A 21,455-nucleotide genomic window follows, 5' to 3' on the forward strand; every position below is an offset into this window, starting at 1 on the left:
TGATTCAAACGATGAGCTTTAGTTGTTTAAAATTTTCGGATATCCGAAGTAGGCTTGAGCTCAACTTCAACGAACAACTTATGTTGTGTGATTTTAATTAGCATACGTGAATGGAACAAATTCATTAGTTTCTAGAAATGCGGTGGAAAAAGTCCACATGTTTCAAGCGCTTATTCTCAAGGTTCATTTCATGTGCATAGCTGCCAACTTTCACTCTTTCCGAGAATGGATTTTCAGTGTGGTTGTAAAACAATAAACGAAAAACAATCTGACTCAAAAATATATTTATATTGGGTTCCCGTTGAAATTCGCTTGAGTAAGGATTATTATGCTTTCCTATATTTATTGTAATTATTTATATGTAGTGGTGGTCAAACTCATTTATAATTATCATTATAATTCAAAAAGTTGATTGGAATAAGCTGAGTATTGCTACCACTTTAAATATGAAAATAAAATCTTCCTGAAAATCCGGAAGAGTTGGCAGGTATGCATGTGAATGTAGTGGAAGCGGAATGGTTCCTCTTTAGTTTTTTTATATCATTCTTTTCGTAAGTTATTATAATAAACAAGTTACTTCGAATGTAGTGGAGGCGGAATGTTTCCTTTTTAGTTTCTTGAAATCATTCATTTCGTAAGTTATTATAATAAACAAGTTACTTCGAAAGTAGTGGAAGCGGAATGTTTCCTCTTTAGTTTCTTGATATCATTCATTTCGTAAGTTAATATAATAAACAAGTTACGTAATTGGTGACTAATTGTAGTACAATTTACAAACTTTTTTTCAAACTTATTTGATATAATCCTAAATACGTTTACTAGCATTTGATTATTACTTGTAATAGAAAAATCGTATAATTTCACGTTTTTTTGTGAATTTCAGAAACGGTTCCTAGAGGAGTTTCATTTCGAATATCTCCTACAGCCCATACAGATCTGTAAGTATCATTTTATTCAACTTTCGATTTAAGCACAGCAGGATTAGGGGAAAAATGATTAAAAGTAACGATAATTACTTGTAAACAAAATATCAATTGTAATGTTAAATCCTCATTAGTCGCAACTGTTTCGCAATATTAGTTGTCATTATGATTACAATCAAAATTGTAAATTATGACTTCTTTTAATAATGCTGAAAATTATGATCGTTAATTTTAATTATTTGACAATTACAAGTTATTGGTTACATTTTTCCCAACACTGATTTAACGGAGATTAGTTAAAAAATGATTCTTCAAAAAGTATTTAAAAAAGTGATTAATCTAATGTATTTCTGTGAACAGGCAAAATGGTGATGAACCAGTTTCAACACTTACTCAGGATTTCCACAGCAGATTGGATAATTTACTCAGAACACTGGTGCACGCAAAACCACATTTTATAAGGTGTATAAAGGTAATTATTATTATATTTCACTATTTTTATATTACAATATTTCAAAAGATGTATTCAAATAATTAAAAAACTAGAATACTAAATTTAGCATATAAAGTGAATAAAGACTATCGATGACTTTTGAACTACATATTTAAAGCATATCTCCAATTAATTCAGAATTTCTGTAGGTTTCAGAAAGTATTTTTACTGTGGTAGCAAAAAATATGTTAATGTATAATGCATACTTCAGAATAACTACTCCAACGACTTCAGAATTTCCATAGCTTCAGAAAATATTTCTACCTTGTAGTTGCAAAGGAAATATATTAATATTCAATGAATACTTCAGAATACTTACTCCAACTACTTCAGAATTTCCGAAGTTTCAGTAAATATTTTTACCTTGTGGTAGCAAAAAAAAAAATATTAATATATAATGCATACTCCAGATTAACTACTCCAACGACTTCAGAATTTCCGCAGTTTCAGAAAATATTTTTATATTGTGGTAGCAAGGGAAATATATTAATATTTAATGAATTACTATTAAAAGAATTTTGAAGGCACATAAATTATTTAAAAGAAATATAAAAAATAAATTAATAAACAAATAGTCATGATTTGAAATTCGGTTTTATAATAATTCTGTTTGTTTTTAAAACTAGTGAGCCCATACAGAATCCATTTTTCTACTTTATATGCACAACCTCCAAAGAGTTAATTTTTTTGAGAAATATATTTCCTACTGGTAGTTAACTAAGGAAATGTTTTTAAAACAAATAGAGTTGCTATGAAATTTTTGTTAGAACTTAAGACGTGGTTATTGATAAATCTGATCTGAATAAATATTTATTAGACACATATATATTTATTATTTATGTGTCTAATTTATTTAAACATAGTGTTGGACAAAATTCATTTAATTATGATTCATTAAAATATTTATGCATGACCTTTGATACCAGCAGACACGAAAATTCCTTAGTAGTCGGAGAATATGCTCTATATATGTATCTTTCGAGTATATATAGGCCTAAGTATGTACAGTGCGCAAAAAAGGACCACCCTGAATAACTTTTGAGGGAGTGACCTTAAATATGCTAATAAAGAAGTGCAGACGATATTTTAAATTACGAAATCAGACACAGAAACGTACTTTCTCAGAATGAACAAGTCTTTTTTCTCGATGGATTTGGATTTCTGACCCACAAAATATAGGGAGTAGCCGCAATATGGGAAATATGGTCCCAATAGTTTGTTTTCAGAAGAGCGCTCCAAAATTTAGACCCCTTAATCATGATTTTACTTTTTGCGTATTTCGTCATGTCTTGAAAATTTTTTGAGAAATTTTTTTGCACTCAATTATAAAAAATTCGTTTATCCTCAAATAATTCCATGCAAAAAAATAGCTTTTAGTAAATATTTATTATTTTTTATTTATATATTTATTATTTTTTATTTATGTACTTCTCATTTTTTATTTTCGAAAAAATTTTTAAACGTAAGGTATAAAGTTTTTTGCATCATTTTAAAGAATATAATCTTTCGAGGAAAAATACAAAATTTGAGCAAAATCGTTCGAATAGTTCTTGAGAAATTGAATTGTAAAAAGTTATATTTTTAAGATTCGATTTCTCAGGAACTATTTGACCAATTTCGCTCAAATTTTGTATTTTGCGATGTAAAATTATATTCTTTAAAATGAGGCAAAAATTGTATGCCTAATTATTCAAAACATTTTCGACTATTAATTAAAGTAATAAATATTTACTAAAAGTTATTTTTGCACGGAATTATCTTTGGATAAACAAATTTTATAATTAAGTGTAAAAAAACTTTTAATTCGCTTAAATAATTCTCGAGATATAGCAAAATACGCAAAAAGTAAAATTAACATTAATTGATCTGAACTTTGGTGCGCTCTTCTGTCAAAACTATTAGGGACATATTTCTCAGTTTGCGACAAACCCCTATATTTTGGGAATCAGAAATCCAAATCCGGCGAAAAACGGTACGTTAATTCAAAGAAAGTACGTTTTTGTTTCTGATTTTGCTATTTTAAATATCATCTGCACTCATTATTTAGCATATTTGAGGTCACCCCCTTGACTCATTAAGATTGAGTCCTAGAACGTGAAAAGTTATTCAGGTGGTCCTTTTCTTGGCGCACTGTACTTGTAATTACATGAAATATTGTCCAAACATATACATATTGGGATTCGCTTATTAATATTCAAACAAAAAAAAAGAAATAAAAACACTATCGATATCTGCCGAATCACTATTGAGGAAGCTGGTTTGAAAAACCTCAAAACCAGTTTGCTTTCCTGAACTTAGAAGTATTTTTAGGAACCGCCTCTCAACTTCTCTCTGTTTTCATCGGTAACCTGGTAGATCTTTTGTCATACCTTCCTTACTAGTAATTCGCTAGATTTCGATATTGTTTTTTTTTTATTTTTTATTTTTTTTTATTTATTATTTCCCTTACCTTACCGATTTTACCTTGCATATATAAACACATTTTAACAATGGAAAATCACATTTTCTAAACATTATAAAAGCAATAAGCAATTTTTAACTGCATTTATAATTAAATTTTACTAGTTGAATAAATTTTTATTCAAATAATTAAAAAAAGGTATAGAATTTGCATTGTAAGCGCAAAGATGCCAACTTCCTCCGGTTTCTGAAAAGGTAGTATATTTCTTTTAGTGGTAGCAAAGTATATGTGTTTATATTATATTTTTGCATTATCCGATTTAAAATAATTTTTCCCAATACTAGGTATAAACAATAGCAACATATATACATAAAATACAACTGTATGTCAGTTATCCATTTGTGAGGCCTCAAACGTAGTTCCAGATTTACTCTTCTTAAAAAATTTAGTGCCAGTTTTATTAAAAGTTAAGCCCAAATAGAGCAGTTGGCATACCTATAAGTAGCGATGAGGCTGTATTAAGGTTTTTTTTAAATATAAAATTTATGAGTAATAATATTATAAGATACAATATTGAATTAAAAGATGTTGAAAAAGAATTGCTTAAACAATTTAGATTCTAAATTCTTTCATTTGTTATGATTTACAGGCGAACAACAATGAGCAACCCAATCATTTTGATAGAGGAGCTGTTGTACAACAAATTAGGGCATTACAAGTTCTAGAAACAGTCAATCTGATGGCTGGAGGTAAGCATATGCTTATTCAATACATTTAAAAAAAATATATGTGTTATATATATTTAAAAAATAGGAAGAAAGGAAAACAATTGGGCGGCCCGCAAAGTGCGTATAGAATATCGATAAGCGGAACTTTCCGAAGTCCGCAAAAATTATTCCAGTGGTAGCAATTTTGAATTTTTTCTCAGTCCGCAACCATTTCGATTTAGATGATATTCATCCAGTATGTATCAGACTTCTATGTATGAAATAAGTATCTTGTGACGATTAAGAAAGTAACAAAACAAGTTCAAAAACAAGTATAGTGTAAATTTTACTACCACTTGAATATTTTTGCGAACCTTTGGGAACTCCGCCTATCCAATATCGGCGCGAACTTCCCAGGCGACTCAATATATCAACTAATGCTAATTTTAATTTATATTCTAGTATATATTTCAGGCCTTCTATTGTATGTTTCTTTCAATATATATATTAATAATTATCGATGAAGTTTGGCTAGTATAGTAGTTTTCCATGTTGTTATTATTAATAGTCACTGGTAATAATTAATAATATTTGCTGGTAATTATTAATATTATTATCACTAATAGCCAAAACTTTTACATTAACCATAATATAGACACGAAAATATCCCATTCGATTTTTTACCATATACATGTTATGCATAAACATAACTAATCAAAACCTCTGGGGGTACTGGATTAAGTTTTACTTAAGTTTTAAAAATTTTGATCATTATTTGACATTAAGGTTATCTCAAGCCAATTGTTCGTTTTCAAAATTAAATAATTTTATTTCTGTTAGTATTAAGGTTGAAGTACTTTAAAGGTATAAATTCCAATCAATATCTTAGATACTATTCTACCCTAGCTTGAATAAATTGTTACCAAATTTTTATTTTTGTTACTTTTAGTGTCTAATTTTTTTTAGTTAAATAACTTCCATGCTTTTTGTAAATTTACTCAACTACAAATTAAACATTGAATTCTTGACATTTGATGTAGATAGATGATAAAGCTATAGTGCTCTAAACAATTAAAGGATATTGTAAGTATTATATAAAATAACGGCATAAGCAATTTTTTTTCTTTTTTGGTTGTTGCATAAAATGGAAGAAGATAGTCACAAATGTAAATTTTTCTTGTTTTCAAACCTCGCCGTATGCAAATTTTGAGTTTCACAGAAACGACGCTTCAGCGGCAGCGACTTTGATTTGGCTTTCAACTTAATGCAAGACAAAGGGGAAAAGAATGATGGACATTCAGTAAGCACGTTGTTTCGATGAGTGCGATGTCTCAACGAAGGCATTTAACCGAATCAGAAGCTTGGAGAGTTATAAGCCGGTTAGAGGGGGGCCAAACGCAAACCGAAGTAGCAGAAGCCATTCCAAGATCTGGAACAGTTTTTCGGAGACTAGAAATGCAGGCCCGAAGATCAGGGCACCAATGAAGCCCGTTATTTAAAGCTAACGGCTCGGAGACACAGAAATATGAATGCCATTTTTCTTCAGCAACACCTTCCCTCGGCTACTCGCACTACAGTTTCGACACGAACTGACCGAAACCACCTTCACGCTATATGCTCGCCGACCTATGTGAACTGGAGGAGAAATGAATGGCGCAATATTATTTTCTCTGATGAGTCCCCTTTTTCTTTTCATCCTGATAATAGAAGTATTTTCATCTGTATGGAACGTGGCACTGGACACAATCCTGTGTTCGTGCACGAAAGTGTAAGATTTGGCAGCGATGGTCTGTGCTGGCATCTAAATTGTTGGGCGCACTGATCTCTATATCATTTAAAATGGGGCTCTGACCGGTCGCCGAAATAGAGATAAGATCCTGAGACCCATTGTAGCCCCATACTCTGCAGCAATCGGAGATGGCTTCATGTTAATGGACGATAATTGCAGGTCACATTGTGCTAACTTGGTGAATGATTGTTTTTGGAGGAAGGAGTCATACGAATGGATTGCCCAGCGTGTTCTCCGGACGTGAACCCAATCGAGTATGTTTGGGACATTCTGGACAGACGATTTACTGGACGCCTACTACCCTCACAAACTCTCCAAGAACTGGAAAGAGCTCTTCCGGAGGAGTGGGACAGAATACCCCACCCCCTCATTATTAACTTCATTGAATGGATGCCTCAAAGATGTTCAACGTTGCTGACCGTCCGGGAGAACCCAAAGACGATTTTCTTTTAAGGAAACACCTTTTTTTATTTGTTTTTCTCATATGTACAAATTGTGTTTTTTTTTTCCTTATGTANGCGTGATTCACAACATTGTAAAAATGGACTTGTAAAGTTTAACTTATTTTAAAAACCTTATTTTTATTAGCCATTTCAAATTTAAAAAAAGTGGCTACTGTGAAAGGTGGCTAGTCACAAAATTTCCTAATTTTGCCCCATAACTGTGTAGTTAAAATGGAGACTTCGATTTCCAAACTTTTCCAACACTCCATTAAAACTAGCAGCGTCTCCTTTTAATGTACTAATCAATATTAATGTCAAATTACAGTCAAACCCCGCTGTAGTGAACACGGTTTATAGTGAACTCCCGGATATAGTGAACAAAATGGTCGTGCCAGTTTTGAAAAGAGAGGAAATTGGATATTATGAAGTTTTTCTGTCATCGACTCATTTTTTTCCCTACATTTTTTTAGTAATTTTGAAATGTCATCTTCAAAATAATTACTTATACTGATTTTTTAAACCGTCTATAGAATAGAATAGTGTTTCCCAAACTTATGACTTTTGTGTACCCTTTCTAAATTTTTCGTAAAGCTGTGTACCACTAATAAAAAAATGAATGCATTTTTTACTATTAAAAAATTGCAAAAAACTTAAAAATCACAACTGGTTTTACACACCACTAATTATATTATATTAGCTGTTAACTCTGCAAAAAATAGCCAATAGAAAAATACGTCATCGTAAATTTTCATGGCTAGCTTTGTTTTTAAATAAAATTTTTTTAAATTTTCGTTTGTTGCAAGATATTTCGCATAAGAACGCGTATCCCCGCTAAACTGTTCCCGTACCCCTGGGGGTACGAGTACCACACTTTGGGAGACACTGCTATAAGTAGCTATGAGACTGTATTAAGGTTTTTTTTAATATAAAATTTGTGAGTAATAACATTATAAGATACAATATTGAATTAAAAGATGTTGAAAAAGAATTTCTCGAACAACTTCGATTCTAAATTCTTTCATTTGTTATGATTTACAGGCGAACAACAATGAGCAACCCAATCATTTTGATAGAGGGGCTGTTGTACAACAAATTAGGGCATTACAAGTTCTAGAAACTGTCAATCTGATGGCTGGAGGTAAGTAATTTTAAAAGCAAATGCTTTTTCAATACATTTTAAGAAATATATGCGTTATATTTATATTTAAAAAAGAGGAAGAATGGAAAACAATTGGGTCGTCTGGAAAGTTCGCACAGATTTTTGATAAGCGGAGCTTTCCTATGTCCGCAAAAATTATTCAAGTGGTAGCAATTTTGAATTTTTTCTAAGTTCGCAACCATTTCGATTTAGATGATATTCATCTAGTATGTATCAGACTTCCATGTATGAAATAAGTTTCCAAATCTTTGTGACGATTAAGAAAATTTAATGATCTATTCTCAAAAACAAGAAATATAATTTATAGTATACATTTTGCTACCACTTGAATATATTTGCGGACCTTTGAGAACTCCGCCTATCCAAAATAGGCACCAACTTTCCTGAAGACTCAATATATCAACTAATACTAATTTTAATTTATATACTAGTATATATTCCAGGCCTTCTATTGTATGTTTATATCCTTTATATATATATCCTTTTTCACCAATTGTTCGTTTTCAAAATTAAATACTTTTATTTTTGTTTAGTATGAAGGCTGAAGTACTTTAAAGGTATAAATTTTATAAATTCCAATCGATATCTTAGATACTATTCTACCCTAGCCTGAATAAATTGTAACCAAATTCTTATTTTTGTTATTTTTAGCATCTTATTTTTTTAGTTAAATAACTTCTATATTTTTTTGTAAATTTACTCAGCTGCAAATTAAGCATTGAATTCTTGACACTTGATGTAGATGGATGATAAAGCTACACTGCTCAAAACAATTAAAGGATAAAGCAGTATAAGCAATTTGTTTATTTTTTTTGTATAAAATGGAAGAAGATAGTCACAAATGGAAAATTTTCTTATTTTCAAACATTGCAATATGCAAATTTTGAGTTTGACGTCGAAGACGACTTCTTTAACGGCAGCGAATTTGATTTGGCTTTCAATTTAACGCCCTTCCTTCTCGCTCCCGTGAAAATGACGGGGTGAGATTTCGTCCGCTATTTCTCGCTCCCGTGATATTGACGGGCTGGAGTGTTCAGTAGTAACGCGCCAGTCAGAATTTTGTAAGTAAGTGTAAGCTAATTCATTTCTTTTGCCCGAAAAACATTTTATTTCTCATTTTACACACCTGATGGCAGAACCAGGATATTTTTAAGGTAATTGTAGATAGTTAGTTTATTTTAAACTAGTTGCAGCACTAATCAAATACGTAATACAAATACAAAAGTCAAAAAAATAGGAACTTTTATGACCGTTTTCTTGAAAATTAACCAATCGTTAAGGGGTTAATGTAAGAGACTAAGTGGAAAAGAATGATCGACTTTCAATAAGCGCTTTCTTTAGATGAGGGCCTTGATTTAAGCAAAACATTTGGGTCAACTCTAACTTACCCAGTTGTATCTGATTTTAAAAGTATACTGTTTATTGACTAATTAGAAATAAAATTATTAAAGCCTCATATTTCCTTTGTTTACTTGAACTCTGTGGTGCCTTGATTACTTGATCTTAGAAATATACTGTATGTTGGCAGTATTTTAAAAATGTTATTTATTTATTTACTTATTTTTAGGTTTTCCTCATCGAATGAGGTTTAAGGCTTTTAACATAAGGTATCGTTTGATCGCACCTTTTAAGAAACTAAAACGAACCGATGACAAAGCCATTGAGGATTGCAAAGTAAGTATCTTTCTTACATGCCCCATTTTAGTTCATTTAAGTTGAGAATTTTAGCGTAAATAGTCAACATTTTTATCGATTTCTGTGTATGCTGTGTATGTTAAAAGACGGCTCCTTTAACAAGTTAAGAAGCAAATAAATTAGAAATGCGTGATTCCTTCACGTGTCATGTTTAGTTACATTGCATCTACTTAAAATCGTTGCTGTTCCAGCTGCTCTGGATATAAATATTTCCTAATGTTACTAAAAATTAATCTGGAAAAGTAACACGAAACTATTTTTAAAATTTTCCGGTACTTTGGAAAAGTTGTATCTGTAAAACTTTTTAAATTTTCAAGCCTAAACATATTATGTATTGCATAATACTAGTTATGTTTCTTGATAGTTATGAGCAGTGCCAAAAGTATGCCTTAAATATACAAAATATATGATGTGTTTTGTGTACATACGAATAATACCGATATTTTTTTAATTTTTACTGTGAGTATTATGTACGTGTAGTGAATCCGCCCTTGATAAAAAAAATTTTAGAGTCCTTGTTAAAAATAAAGTTTAAGAGGTTGTTAAGCTTTACATGTTTAGGATCAAAAGTTAATATGTGACCGAGGAAAAAAACAAAAACGTTGTCGAAACGTCATTATTATCATTATTGATGACATGACAGCCCCGGGTGGGCCTTGACCTTCTCTAGAAGATTTTTCCTGTCCACTTTTTGGTAGGCAGTTGTCCAGTTCTTTATTTTGATTTCAGAAAAAGTCTTGTTCTAAACAGTCGGTCCATCATTTTTCTTTCTTTCTTTTTTGATCTGTCTCTTAAATTTTTCTTACAGGGAATGGTGTTGAAAACTTTCAAGGCAAATCTACCCCAGACCATTCTTAGCAGATGGCCTATCCATCTAGCTCTGTTTAGTCTGATTGAGTTTACGATGTCATCATTTTATCTAACTTGTATAATTCAAAGTTGTATCTTTTCTACCAATACACCATTGTCACAGTTTAAGATGTCATCATTTTTCATCTAACTTGTATAATTCAAGGTTGTATCTTTTACTCCAATACACCATTGTCACAGTTTAAGATGTCATCATTTTTATCTAACTTGTATAATTCAAAGTTGTATCTTTTCCTCCAATGCACCAATGTCACAAATTCCACCAAAGATAGTTCTGAGGACTCATCTTTCAAACATGTCGTCGAAATGCAACTTTCCAATGTTGGTGAAAGGGAAATTGAAAACATCAAAGCATCTTTGATTGCTTGAGAAAAGAGAGAAGGGAAATTTTAAAACTACCTTCAAGTTTCACCCAGCAATTAAACTAGTTTTCATATTTTTATCCAATTTTCCTCCTAAATAGTGATTTGTTAGATTTCGATAGTCACTCTTTCTTACAAAGATTGCTACTCATCATGTCAATATTTTTTTTTAATATCATTTTTGACAAGGATTCTAAAAGATATAGTAAGGGTGATGCTTGCAGAACATCCTGTATAATTTATACTAAATTGACAATTTATTTTTTTGCTTTCAGCTCATATTAGAATGTTTCATGGCTGTTACTGAAAACTGTAGAGTATCAAATGCCTCAACAGCTTGGGCTATGGGAAAAAGACACATATTTTTAAGGTATCATATTAACTAGATTGAATTTTTCACTTGCATGATAACTAATATGCATGATATGGTATATATAATTATTTTTCATATTTTGCAATGTTTATTAACTATATTAGGTATCGCATAAATATATGCGAGAAGAATATATGAATTAATTGTAGAAACTGTGCATCGTAAATATATGAATTAATTTCAGAAGTTATGCATAGTAAATGTTTGAATTAAATGCAAATATCACAAAAGGGTCTTTCTAAAAGTATGAATACCAGATGCAATCTCATGTTTTGAAACCATAAAACAAGTATATAGCATTCATTTTATTTCGTAACCTTCGTTGAACAACCGATCCAATTTTAGTGTTTACGATTACAACTACTAATGTTCAACTCAGTAGCCTTGTAATTTTTGGCCAAATCCAGAAGACAAGGGAACTTCTGGATCAAGTATTGGGAGAAATTTGTCTTCGTGGAAGACTTTTTGATGGACTTCACACGCAGTAGCGTTACACGGAGAGGAAAACCACAAAAACCTCCAATGGTTAGCTTGACAGCAAGGGGACTCTAACCTCTGATCTATGTACTACTGAGAATATTTTATGTCAACTCCGTGGTCGGTGCAAGTCGGGTGCGGAATTCGTATCGACCAGCCTTCGCTGGGATTCGAACCCGGTTCACCTCATTGGGAGGCAAGCGTTCTATCCACTAAGCCCCCACTACTCTTATTGCATTCATTGTCCTCGCCAAATTTTTAAATAACACTGTAACATTTCCATAATATACATTTTCTTATGACTTCAAACAGCAAACTTAAAATTGAGGCTATGTCAGTTATGTCAAAACATTCACTAATGGCCTAAAGCCTTTCACTTTTTCAGAGCTTTATATTTTAACATAATCGATATCTAATTTTTATTTCGATTAAGCTACATAATAACGATCCGATTACTGAGCAAAACTCCCTTACCGGAAATTTTTCAGCCATGCCATAGTAGACTTTATGCTAGTTGACAACGCTATATAATTTTTGTAATTCATATTTTCTCATCACATCACACAGAACACTTTTACCTCTTTGTTTCCAATACAGATTTGATGTGCGTGCATTCTTTGATTCTTCAGTCAGAATACAAATCGAACCTGAAAATCTTAGCTTTCTACTAATGGTTTTCACCCAGACAAGCCCCACTGGAGTTTTGTTGTTTGTGTCCTTTTGTAAATATAATTTTCTTCATAGTAAGAAAGGGTATACTTAGTGCTCTGCTTGAATGAAGCAGAACAATATGTCGCAAAAAATCGCAAGCAAAGACACACAAAAAAGGACATACTATAGTTTCAGTTCTATAAACAAAAGACCTTCCTCAGTGACGAAATGCATCTTGTATTTCAACACCAAGGTAGGTTCTTGTTTATTGATTCGAAACACTAGAGGATATAAATTGTTGTGCCTTTGTTAATAGTATGGGTATATCGTAATCTTTGTAGCGGAATGAGTATTTATAAATCGAATCAACTATCAATTTTAGTGAAGGAGCAAGACAGCAGCTGGAACTGCTGAGGGTGGAGAGGAGGCACAATGCAGCTGTTCTCGTCCAGGCCATGTGGAGAGGATGGAACTTTAGAAGGAAAAGATGGCCTACGCTCAAGAGAAATCTGCACATGCAAGCGAGAACACGCGTCAACAGGTAAGCTGCCAAATAATTTAAAAAACTAGCCATTCCTTTCTTTATTTCACCGACTCCTTTTCTTGATAGTGTTAAGATGTCTTAAAAGGAGTCTCTCTTCTCTACCGAACACAACTGTCAAAAAGATGGAAAATTCTAAACATACTTTTAATTCTCCATATTTAATTTTCACAAATAACCTGGCGGTGGATATTAACACCATCCGTATATTTCGATTCAGGCAAACTATAAGGCCGTCATCCAATCAGAATTTGAGATATTAAGCGTGTGGTATCTAAGATTCTCTATTAAATTACCTACAAAATCATACCCATACAATTCTACATAAATCAGTAGGACCAAATAAAAACGAGATATTGGAATCAGATATTTTTTTTTTTNTTTTTTTTTTTTGTAGACAGGTAGGTATTTTATTTATGTCACACTAGAGCTGCTCAATGGGCTATTGGCAACGGCCAGGGAAACATCCCTGAGGATGATCCGAAGACATGCCATCGCAATTTTGATCCTCTGCGGAGGTGATGCTTTGGTAGCCCGACGACTTGCGCGCGAAGTTGAGCACTTTACGGTAGAACAGCTTAACGAAGACCGTACCGTGCGCCCTCGGTCCCTTCGCAAGTTGAACGAAGTGATCACCCTTATGCTAACTGACCGCAGCCAGTGATATTTGACATAGGTGTTCTACTAGGAATCGTGCCTTAACGATCAGTCCACTGCGGGACAAGATTTTTTTTTTAATGATTGACTAATAATGAATTAAATATAATAGAAGCTAAAAATATGACTTAAATAGAAGCAAAATAAAGTCTCTAAAATGAAGTAAAGTCTCTTAACGTTTCCCATTGTTTGCAATAAATCCCTTAACCCTTTAATGCAAACTATTTATTTGAACCTAGGATGAGTATATAATCGGTATTCAAAAAATTTACTATATAAGGATAATTTTACGAAAGTTTTTTTATGACTAAGCTTTTATGTAGCTATATTCTGGATTGTTATGACTGTTGCAGGCCACGACCACAGCCAATAGCTGGTACTCCTCCACCAGACTTGGAACGATGTGACCAAAAGACGATTCAGCAGACGTGTTCACTGTTTGGTTTGGATTTGGAGAGACCACCTCCAGTTCCACCAAGTCGTTCGTATACTGTGACAGGCAATACAAAAATTGCTTATCCTCAGGCAAGGGTCATGAAAATGAATTATCCAGGTATGTAAGTTTTTAATTCGATAATGAACTCTAAGTGATACGTATTTTATCCTTTCGAATTAACTGTCTTCGTTGCATGCAATTAGTAAATTACCGCGCGTATAAATTACAAAAATTTAATGCTGGGTTTCGGGTCATAAAATTTCCTGAAATTTAAACCAGTTCTTAACATAGTTTTTTCTTTAATTTAAAATCTTGAAAATTTTAGTCTCGAGTATATACTATATTCTTAAAAATATTTTAAAATTATTAATTTTTAATTCTTAAATGAAATTTTTTTATTTTATTTCTACTTTATCTTTTTTCTTAAAAAAACCAATAAGTTTTAAGGGAACCAATTAACTGGTTCTCTTGATTCCCATGACAAACTACTTTTGAGAACAATCTAAATGCACAAATGTTCTACTGTAACTACGGACTGTCTTTCAAAAAAGAATTGATCGCAGGCTTTGTAATATTTTTTGGTTCATGCAACTTGTTGCTTTTGCTCTTATTTAAATACCCTCATTATCATAAATTAAGGATAATGCCAGCTCCAACAAATGAATAGAAGTCAGAAACAAAACAAACGTGATTTAATCATAAAACCCATTTATTAAACAAAAGAGGTGGTGGATAATATTCATGAAAACTACAACTACAATAGCTAACTGGAGCAAAAAAATATTTTTAAGGAGACATTTTAAGTTTTTTGTAAATTAGGTATTTTTTATAATTGCTCTCTGGAGTAATCAGTAAAAATATCTTCTTCTCAAAAACTTAATATTCCATGGTAGGTAAAATGGATAATTAATTGTTTGACTCCCATGCAATCAAATACAGACCTACAACGCTTAGGCATGCTGAGTATCAAATTATCGAGCTGCTCTTGGGGAAAATAATTCTACTCAGTAAGTATCCGAAATTCCGTTACGCAAAGCAGGAGGTAGTTGACTGGCTACCAAGCCTGTCTTTCGAACTCAAGTTATGAGAGAATGCTGGCCAATCCATACGGGTGATATCCTCAGGATGAAGACATTTGTTTACGATGCTTGCTCGGTGACGATAGGCGTGTCATCCATAAACACAAATTCTATGCCCATGGCACCCATAAACAAACATACATTCTTTTCCAGAATGATGTCCTGATAAATTTTGCCTCGTCATGGTTCTGAATTGAACAAACAGGTCTGTTCTAGAGTCCAGTATAATTTATCATTCCACCCCAAAAGAGCAATCATGATTCATCGTAACTGTGTTGTTCAATGATGTGGTAACGGGTACCTGACGTTCTGAATTCTGATGTGAATCAGGTTGCAAGTTAAACCTGAACTCATCGCGAGCCCACTGTGATGTCCACATTGCATGTTCTCTTCACCAGGCTGATCGCTGGCGACAGTGCAGAACACATCTGATAGGCCTACGAGCATATCAGCTACGAGCATATCAGCTACGAGCATATCAGCATTGAAACCTGTAGCTACAGATAGCTGACAAGACAGGTCGTATGCTGTACTCCGTCTGCTTCGTTTGGCAATTACTGACAAATATTGGTTTTCATTCGGCGTTGTCAATCTGTATTGCAACGTTGTCAATCTGATTGCAACGTCTACTGATATTTCCATCATCTTGGAATCATTGCCAAAGGCTAGAGATGACACTTCGGGCAATTCCAAGTTTCATCGATGCTTCCATTTGACTACAATCACAATCCAGGCGACCGATAATTTTACCTCGTAAAAAATCATGCGTCCTCTGTGTCATAACTAATCGGTTACGGCACTGAGAGGCACTCGGAACTCTTGTGAGCAATTTTACTTTGTCATCAGTCCTTTTATACACTTATTTTACACTTTCGTCATTGTGACGTACTATCGGCCTCACCTGGTGGCGATTTGCATATTATTCGTGAAAATGTGTGATAATTCTACTAGTAAAATTTTTACTTTGAAGCTCAATTGTCGTGAGAATTTGAATTATCCTTAATTTATGGACATAGTGTATATGCAGATGCAGCAAAGCATCCGAACAGCGGCCCTTTGTCAATTGGGTACTTGCATTTCGAGGAGAAGATCACGGATACCAACACATGCAACCTATGACATCAGCGCTAGTTGATCGTTTATGAGCGAAATGGCGTGTTAAATTTGAGCTAAATTTCTACACATACGTTAGAATGTTGATTAACGTAAAGTTCATTAAATACAGGCACTTCAATTTTGTTAAAATATAATTCTTTCTAGTCTGCGTCTTTTACTTTACTTAAATTTATTATTTGTTTATGTATTTATTGTAACCGTGATATATTTTTGTTTCGTGTACCTGACAACTTCGATACATAATTAGTTTGTTTGTGTTCAACATGTCTTCATTCCTGTCTTTGTGTTAATTAAGAAATATATAGTGAAAGAATTGAAATCTTTGTATAAGAATGTAGAATGTGTCACTTTATTAGAGAAGTGATACTTGACGAGCTCGGCTTACTCGAAATAGAATGGAAAAAACAATTTCTAGCTCAAACAAATTTCACGATTCAACAACCAATTAGGATTGAGATGCCCACACTACGTCACTTGCGTGCATCCCATTAAACCGTTGTTAAGTTGTGGCAGCTATTCAGAGTTATTAAAGATTTATTAACGATGTTTGTTCAAAAAGTTTCGTTACAAACAAGGAGACTTAAGAGAACGCCATACAGCGGAAGAAAATTCGTAATTTGAAATTTGAAATTTAAAGTGCAGATATTTTGAAGTATTTTTTCAGCAATCGAAACTTTATGACATAATCTAGGTTTGCATGAAGTTGCTTTTTCTTTCTTTTAAATTTTAAATTAATAATGAAGGAGAAAGAATTTGCGACGAAAATTTTCTTCCGCGATATGGCGTACTTTTAAAACAGGGGTGTCAAACTCAAAAGCCAACTTGGGCCAAATAAACAATGCTTAACTATACGTGGGCCGTAAAGAAAAAAAATTTGTGTTCATGGAAACAAATATTTTTATTTTGAATAGTACATTGTAATAAACATGTATAAATTAAAATAATTTTTTTATATTTGACATCTCTTCTCTGCTACTATCTCTTTCCTATTTCGGGAGAAATTTTACTGACCGAGACTACTTTCAAAATTGACCCAACGTGAGCGTTATTAATACGGTTTCGGACAGGAGATTTATTTCCATTCATAACCGAAAATAATTGCTTGCATTGATAAGTACTTCCAAACCTTGCCATAAGTATTTGCAAAATTTAGACACATCCACTTCAATGAATTTTGTCTTCAAATTTGAGTACCACTGAATCTCAATCACTTCCATTTGCATATTACTGAGTCTATATTTATTTAGAAAATCTAAGAAAGCAAACAAAATTTGTCTTCCAAAGAATTAAAATCTTTAAACTTTGTTTCAAATTCTGTTCTAAGATTTGAAATTTTTTCTGCATATTTTTGATACGATGCAGTATCGATGGAATGGCAGGTGCCGCAAGCCAATTAGAATTGTACATTTTCGTGAGTACAATTTAAAATTATCGTTTATAAATAAAGTATATTATAATTTTATATGCTAGTTTCCTTTCTAATTCATATTTCTATTTTATTTTTACTTTGCGTTGGATATATTGAATGGGCCGCAAAAATGTTCATCTCGGGCAGCATGCGGCCCGCTGGCCGCGAGTTTGACACCGCTGTCTTAAATGTATAGTTAATTTAATAACGAAGTATAGAAATCTAGTGATGAGCGGTGGTATTAAAAGAGGTTTGATAGCATTCATTTATAGGATTTCAAAGTTTTGCAATCAAGTAATTCGGCTCGCAATAAATTTTTTGGTTCTTTACTTGGATCTTTTCAGTTAAAACCATAACTATGGCAAAAAATTACAAAACTTTTTCTAAAGCCTCGCAGAAATTATACAAAATATTCTCAGTCCTACAAGTTGAGAAGCGGAAAATATATTGACGTTTGCTTAAGTAACAAGGTATAAGAAGGTGAAAGAGATAAAGATTTTATTTGTTGGAGCAAACTAGAATATTTGTTTAATTGTTTTTAAATAAATAATGAGAATTTTAATGCAATGTTTCAGCGAAAAAAATATATATCGTTCGTGTGAAATAAGAAAGACTTCAAAGCAAATTATGAAAGTAAAACTTTGAGCTTATTTATTTGAAGCAATAATTACATTTGAAAGTAAAAAAAAACTGCAGCATTTGGTTGAAATATAAATGAAAATTATGTGGCATGTTTTTTGAGAGTGGTAGTTAAATTAGTTATGCTTTTTTCTTTATATTTGCAGAAGATAACAGTTCAGAGGTGACACTTCTAAAAGGCGAAACCGTCATGGTTGTGAGAGCATCTGCAAGACGGGGCCACCTTGTGGTTGAACATAAAAACCACACTATTCATGTTCCCTATCAATTTCTGGAGCTCAAACCTTCGGAGGGAGTCAACATATAAACTTCCTCCAATTACTACTTCATCAACATGTTCTTCACTATCTCCTACACCTAGAATGTCTCAATGGATAATAATAACTCGTTGCAACAGAGAGAGCATTTTTTTCCCCTGGTAGTTTTCAATATTACTTAACATTGCGCCATGCGCATAACATTTTTAAAAAAAATGCCTCGAATTCTCCACCTCTCAGGAAATTGAATTAAAAAAGTATTTGAAAACTCTAGGCTGTGAACAGGCACTTATTTCCAGTTTGTGACCCTCTTACCATTTGCAAAGCAAAATCACTCTCAAATTTCCGAAGTTCTAAAATCCACTCAAACCGCATTAGCACGTTGAATACCATGGGGGGTGACCGGCACTGAGTTTGTTTATAGCACCACGGGAGTGACCGATGAAGCCAAGATTATAACAAACACATAATTCGAGTAAATTTTTAATTTTTTTTATATTATTATTGTTGTTAAAATAGTTTGAAGAAATTATAGATCACACAAAAATAGATTTATTTATATACACAGAGATGCCAACTTGCTTCGGACAGCGAATAAAATATTTTCAAGTGGTAGTTTATTAATTGTGATTCTTGGTTTAATAAATTCAATTTAGTAGATTTTTATCCACCACTATTTCTAAACAATTCGTAGACTTATATAATTCACCACTTCTTCCAGATATCTCATGCTAAACCTTTTTAAATAAGTAGCAAAATCTGTCTAATATTTGCAAATTTAATTTGTAATTATTTACCATTTGGCTATACGGGCAAGCCATGTAAAATTAGCGGGGCATTCAACGTGTTAACCATCTGGATAGAGGGTAATTCTCCAAGACTCCTGTCCTTCAGGAGCGTTTCTCTTGGTTATCCGAGGACTGAGAGTGATTAATGCAGCCCAGAACGCGTGGCAAATAGTATTTGAATCTCAAAACCTCAAAAGAGGTGAAATTCATATTTATTATTGCTGTTCAGTTTCACTTTCGAATCAACTGAAAACGTTTAATTTAAGGTATAGTGCTATTTAGTAGGTGGAAAGTATTGAGATTTGCAATTCAATTTTTCTCCATAAAAAATTATCTTTTGAGCAAATTTGAAATTTCGCTAAACAACGTGCGTTAAAAATTTATTTGGAAAACAATGTGTGTTATCAATACAACGGATAAGAGTTGGCAGATTTATGTCCCCTCAGACTGCAGAAAACCTTACATTTCAATTTATTTTCTGAGTATTTTAATCAGATATTAGATTACAACATAGGGGTTGTTGGTGCTTACTAATCTTAATTTATAGTTAATATTTATTTTTAATGTTTATTTTAAACTTAATGCTTGTCTGGGAAATGAGCTAGGTCATAAGGTCATAGAGCATCTCTATGGATGCTTACTTTATTATGGCGACCCACTTTTTTTCTCCCCCAGTTTCGAAATGCATTTCATTTATTGCCCTTGAACTAAATGTAAATAAATAAATAAGTTTAGTTTTTGCTACCACCGTTCAAATGCGTCAGTCAATTATGTTTTGTTTTCCTTTGTAAAGTTTCCACAAAAAAAAAAATATTTTGTTTTGATGCTTTTATTTGATCCCTGACTGTCCGAGATTACTTCAAAAAATTTATTTAATCAGCTTCATGGTCAGTTGAACTCATCGAGCTCAAGTAAACAATCATTCACGATTGGCGATGTTTTTTTCTGACCACTGGAGGTAAATAATTACAAAAAATTTCGTTGAGACATACTAGGTGTGGGCAATAGAAACACGTCATACAATCTCAGGGTTTCATCATCATATCTTAGAGTGTCTGGTTACACACGTGTTTCGTAAAACAATTCTATGTGCATCAAATGGGTGTTGTTTGGTGATGCGTCCATGTATAAACACTTCGTTACAAGTACAAATGAATGTGTGGAAGAAGACAATGACTAGAGCAACTGACGATTCCAAAACATCAGTCTCAAAATTATGAACAAACAAATTCCTATTTTTAGTTCTCAGGAAATATATTTGTATTATTAATATTGTAAAATTTGAAAAAGTGGACATTGATAGTATGGGGCTATTTAAATATTGCTCAAGTATTGCAGATTCTGGTTTCCTTTATGAGCAAAAAAAAAAAAAAAAAGCAAATTGTTAAACCCTTGTGCTTATGTAAAATTAATAACGTAATTACGTAAGACCATACTTACGTTCAAATAATTATTTCCCCCAAAATGTAGTTATCTTTTCTATTTTTAAGGGAATTTTTTTTCTGATAAAGGAAATCTAGTATCTTACATCTAGTAAGTCACTAAGCATAAATATATATAAGTATAGACCATGTATAAGACAGTTAACTGAACTTGTAAGCATTACCCTTGTCGACAAATTTCCTTACACATTAGATGCTTGCACAATATTCTAATGGTCCCTGTGTAAAAAGTGTAAAAAAAAAAGGATTCTTTTTTGTTAATTACTTGCATGTGCGAAGCAATGTTTTCAAAAAATCTCGTAAAACATTACTGCTGGATTATTAAAAGTTAATAAAATTAAAATTTTATAGTCTAATAAAATAAATCCGTGAATTAAATATATATATTNATTTCCTTACACATTAGATGCTTGCACAATATTCTAATGGTCCCTGTGTAAAAAGTGTAAAAAAAAAGGATTCTTTTTTGTTAATTACTTGCATGTGCGAAGAAATGTTTTCAAAAAATCTCTTAAAGCATTACTGCAGGATTATTAAAGTTAATAAAATAAATCCGTGAATTATATATATAAAAATTTAATTTAATGCTTTTTAATTTAATTTATCTGGCTTTATATTTTTCTACAATGAGTTGTAATCAAATTCATACAGAAGAAAACAAATCCATCTTAAATACAATATTTAATTCTGTTTGTATATAAAAATATGCTTATTCTTCCATTATATGTCTAATTGCTTTCTATATTTAA

General features: G+C 32.2%; 1 protein-coding gene across 1 annotated transcript in view; it reads left to right on the forward strand.

Annotated features, from left to right (window-relative positions):
• The window catches only part of LOC107445694 (unconventional myosin-IXb-like dachs), a gene marked incomplete in the record, with an annotated part of 225,639 nt that extends 205,086 nt beyond the window's left edge, over window positions 1-20,553 (forward strand). Inside the window, 8 exon segments of the mRNA XM_043044175.2 lie at window positions 884-938; window positions 1,284-1,395; window positions 4,467-4,566; window positions 9,483-9,589; window positions 11,118-11,212; window positions 12,726-12,884; window positions 13,895-14,094; window positions 18,366-20,553. Of these exon segments, the coding sequence (XP_042900109.2) occupies window positions 884-938; window positions 1,284-1,395; window positions 4,467-4,566; window positions 9,483-9,589; window positions 11,118-11,212; window positions 12,726-12,884; window positions 13,895-14,094; window positions 18,366-18,526 (989 nt within the window).
• Between the last annotated feature and the right edge of the window lie 902 nt (window positions 20,554-21,455).

Source organism: Parasteatoda tepidariorum, chromosome 10 (assembly GCF_043381705.1).
Source record: "Parasteatoda tepidariorum isolate YZ-2023 chromosome 10, CAS_Ptep_4.0, whole genome shotgun sequence".
Lineage (NCBI taxonomy): Eukaryota > Metazoa > Arthropoda > Arachnida > Araneae > Theridiidae > Parasteatoda > Parasteatoda tepidariorum.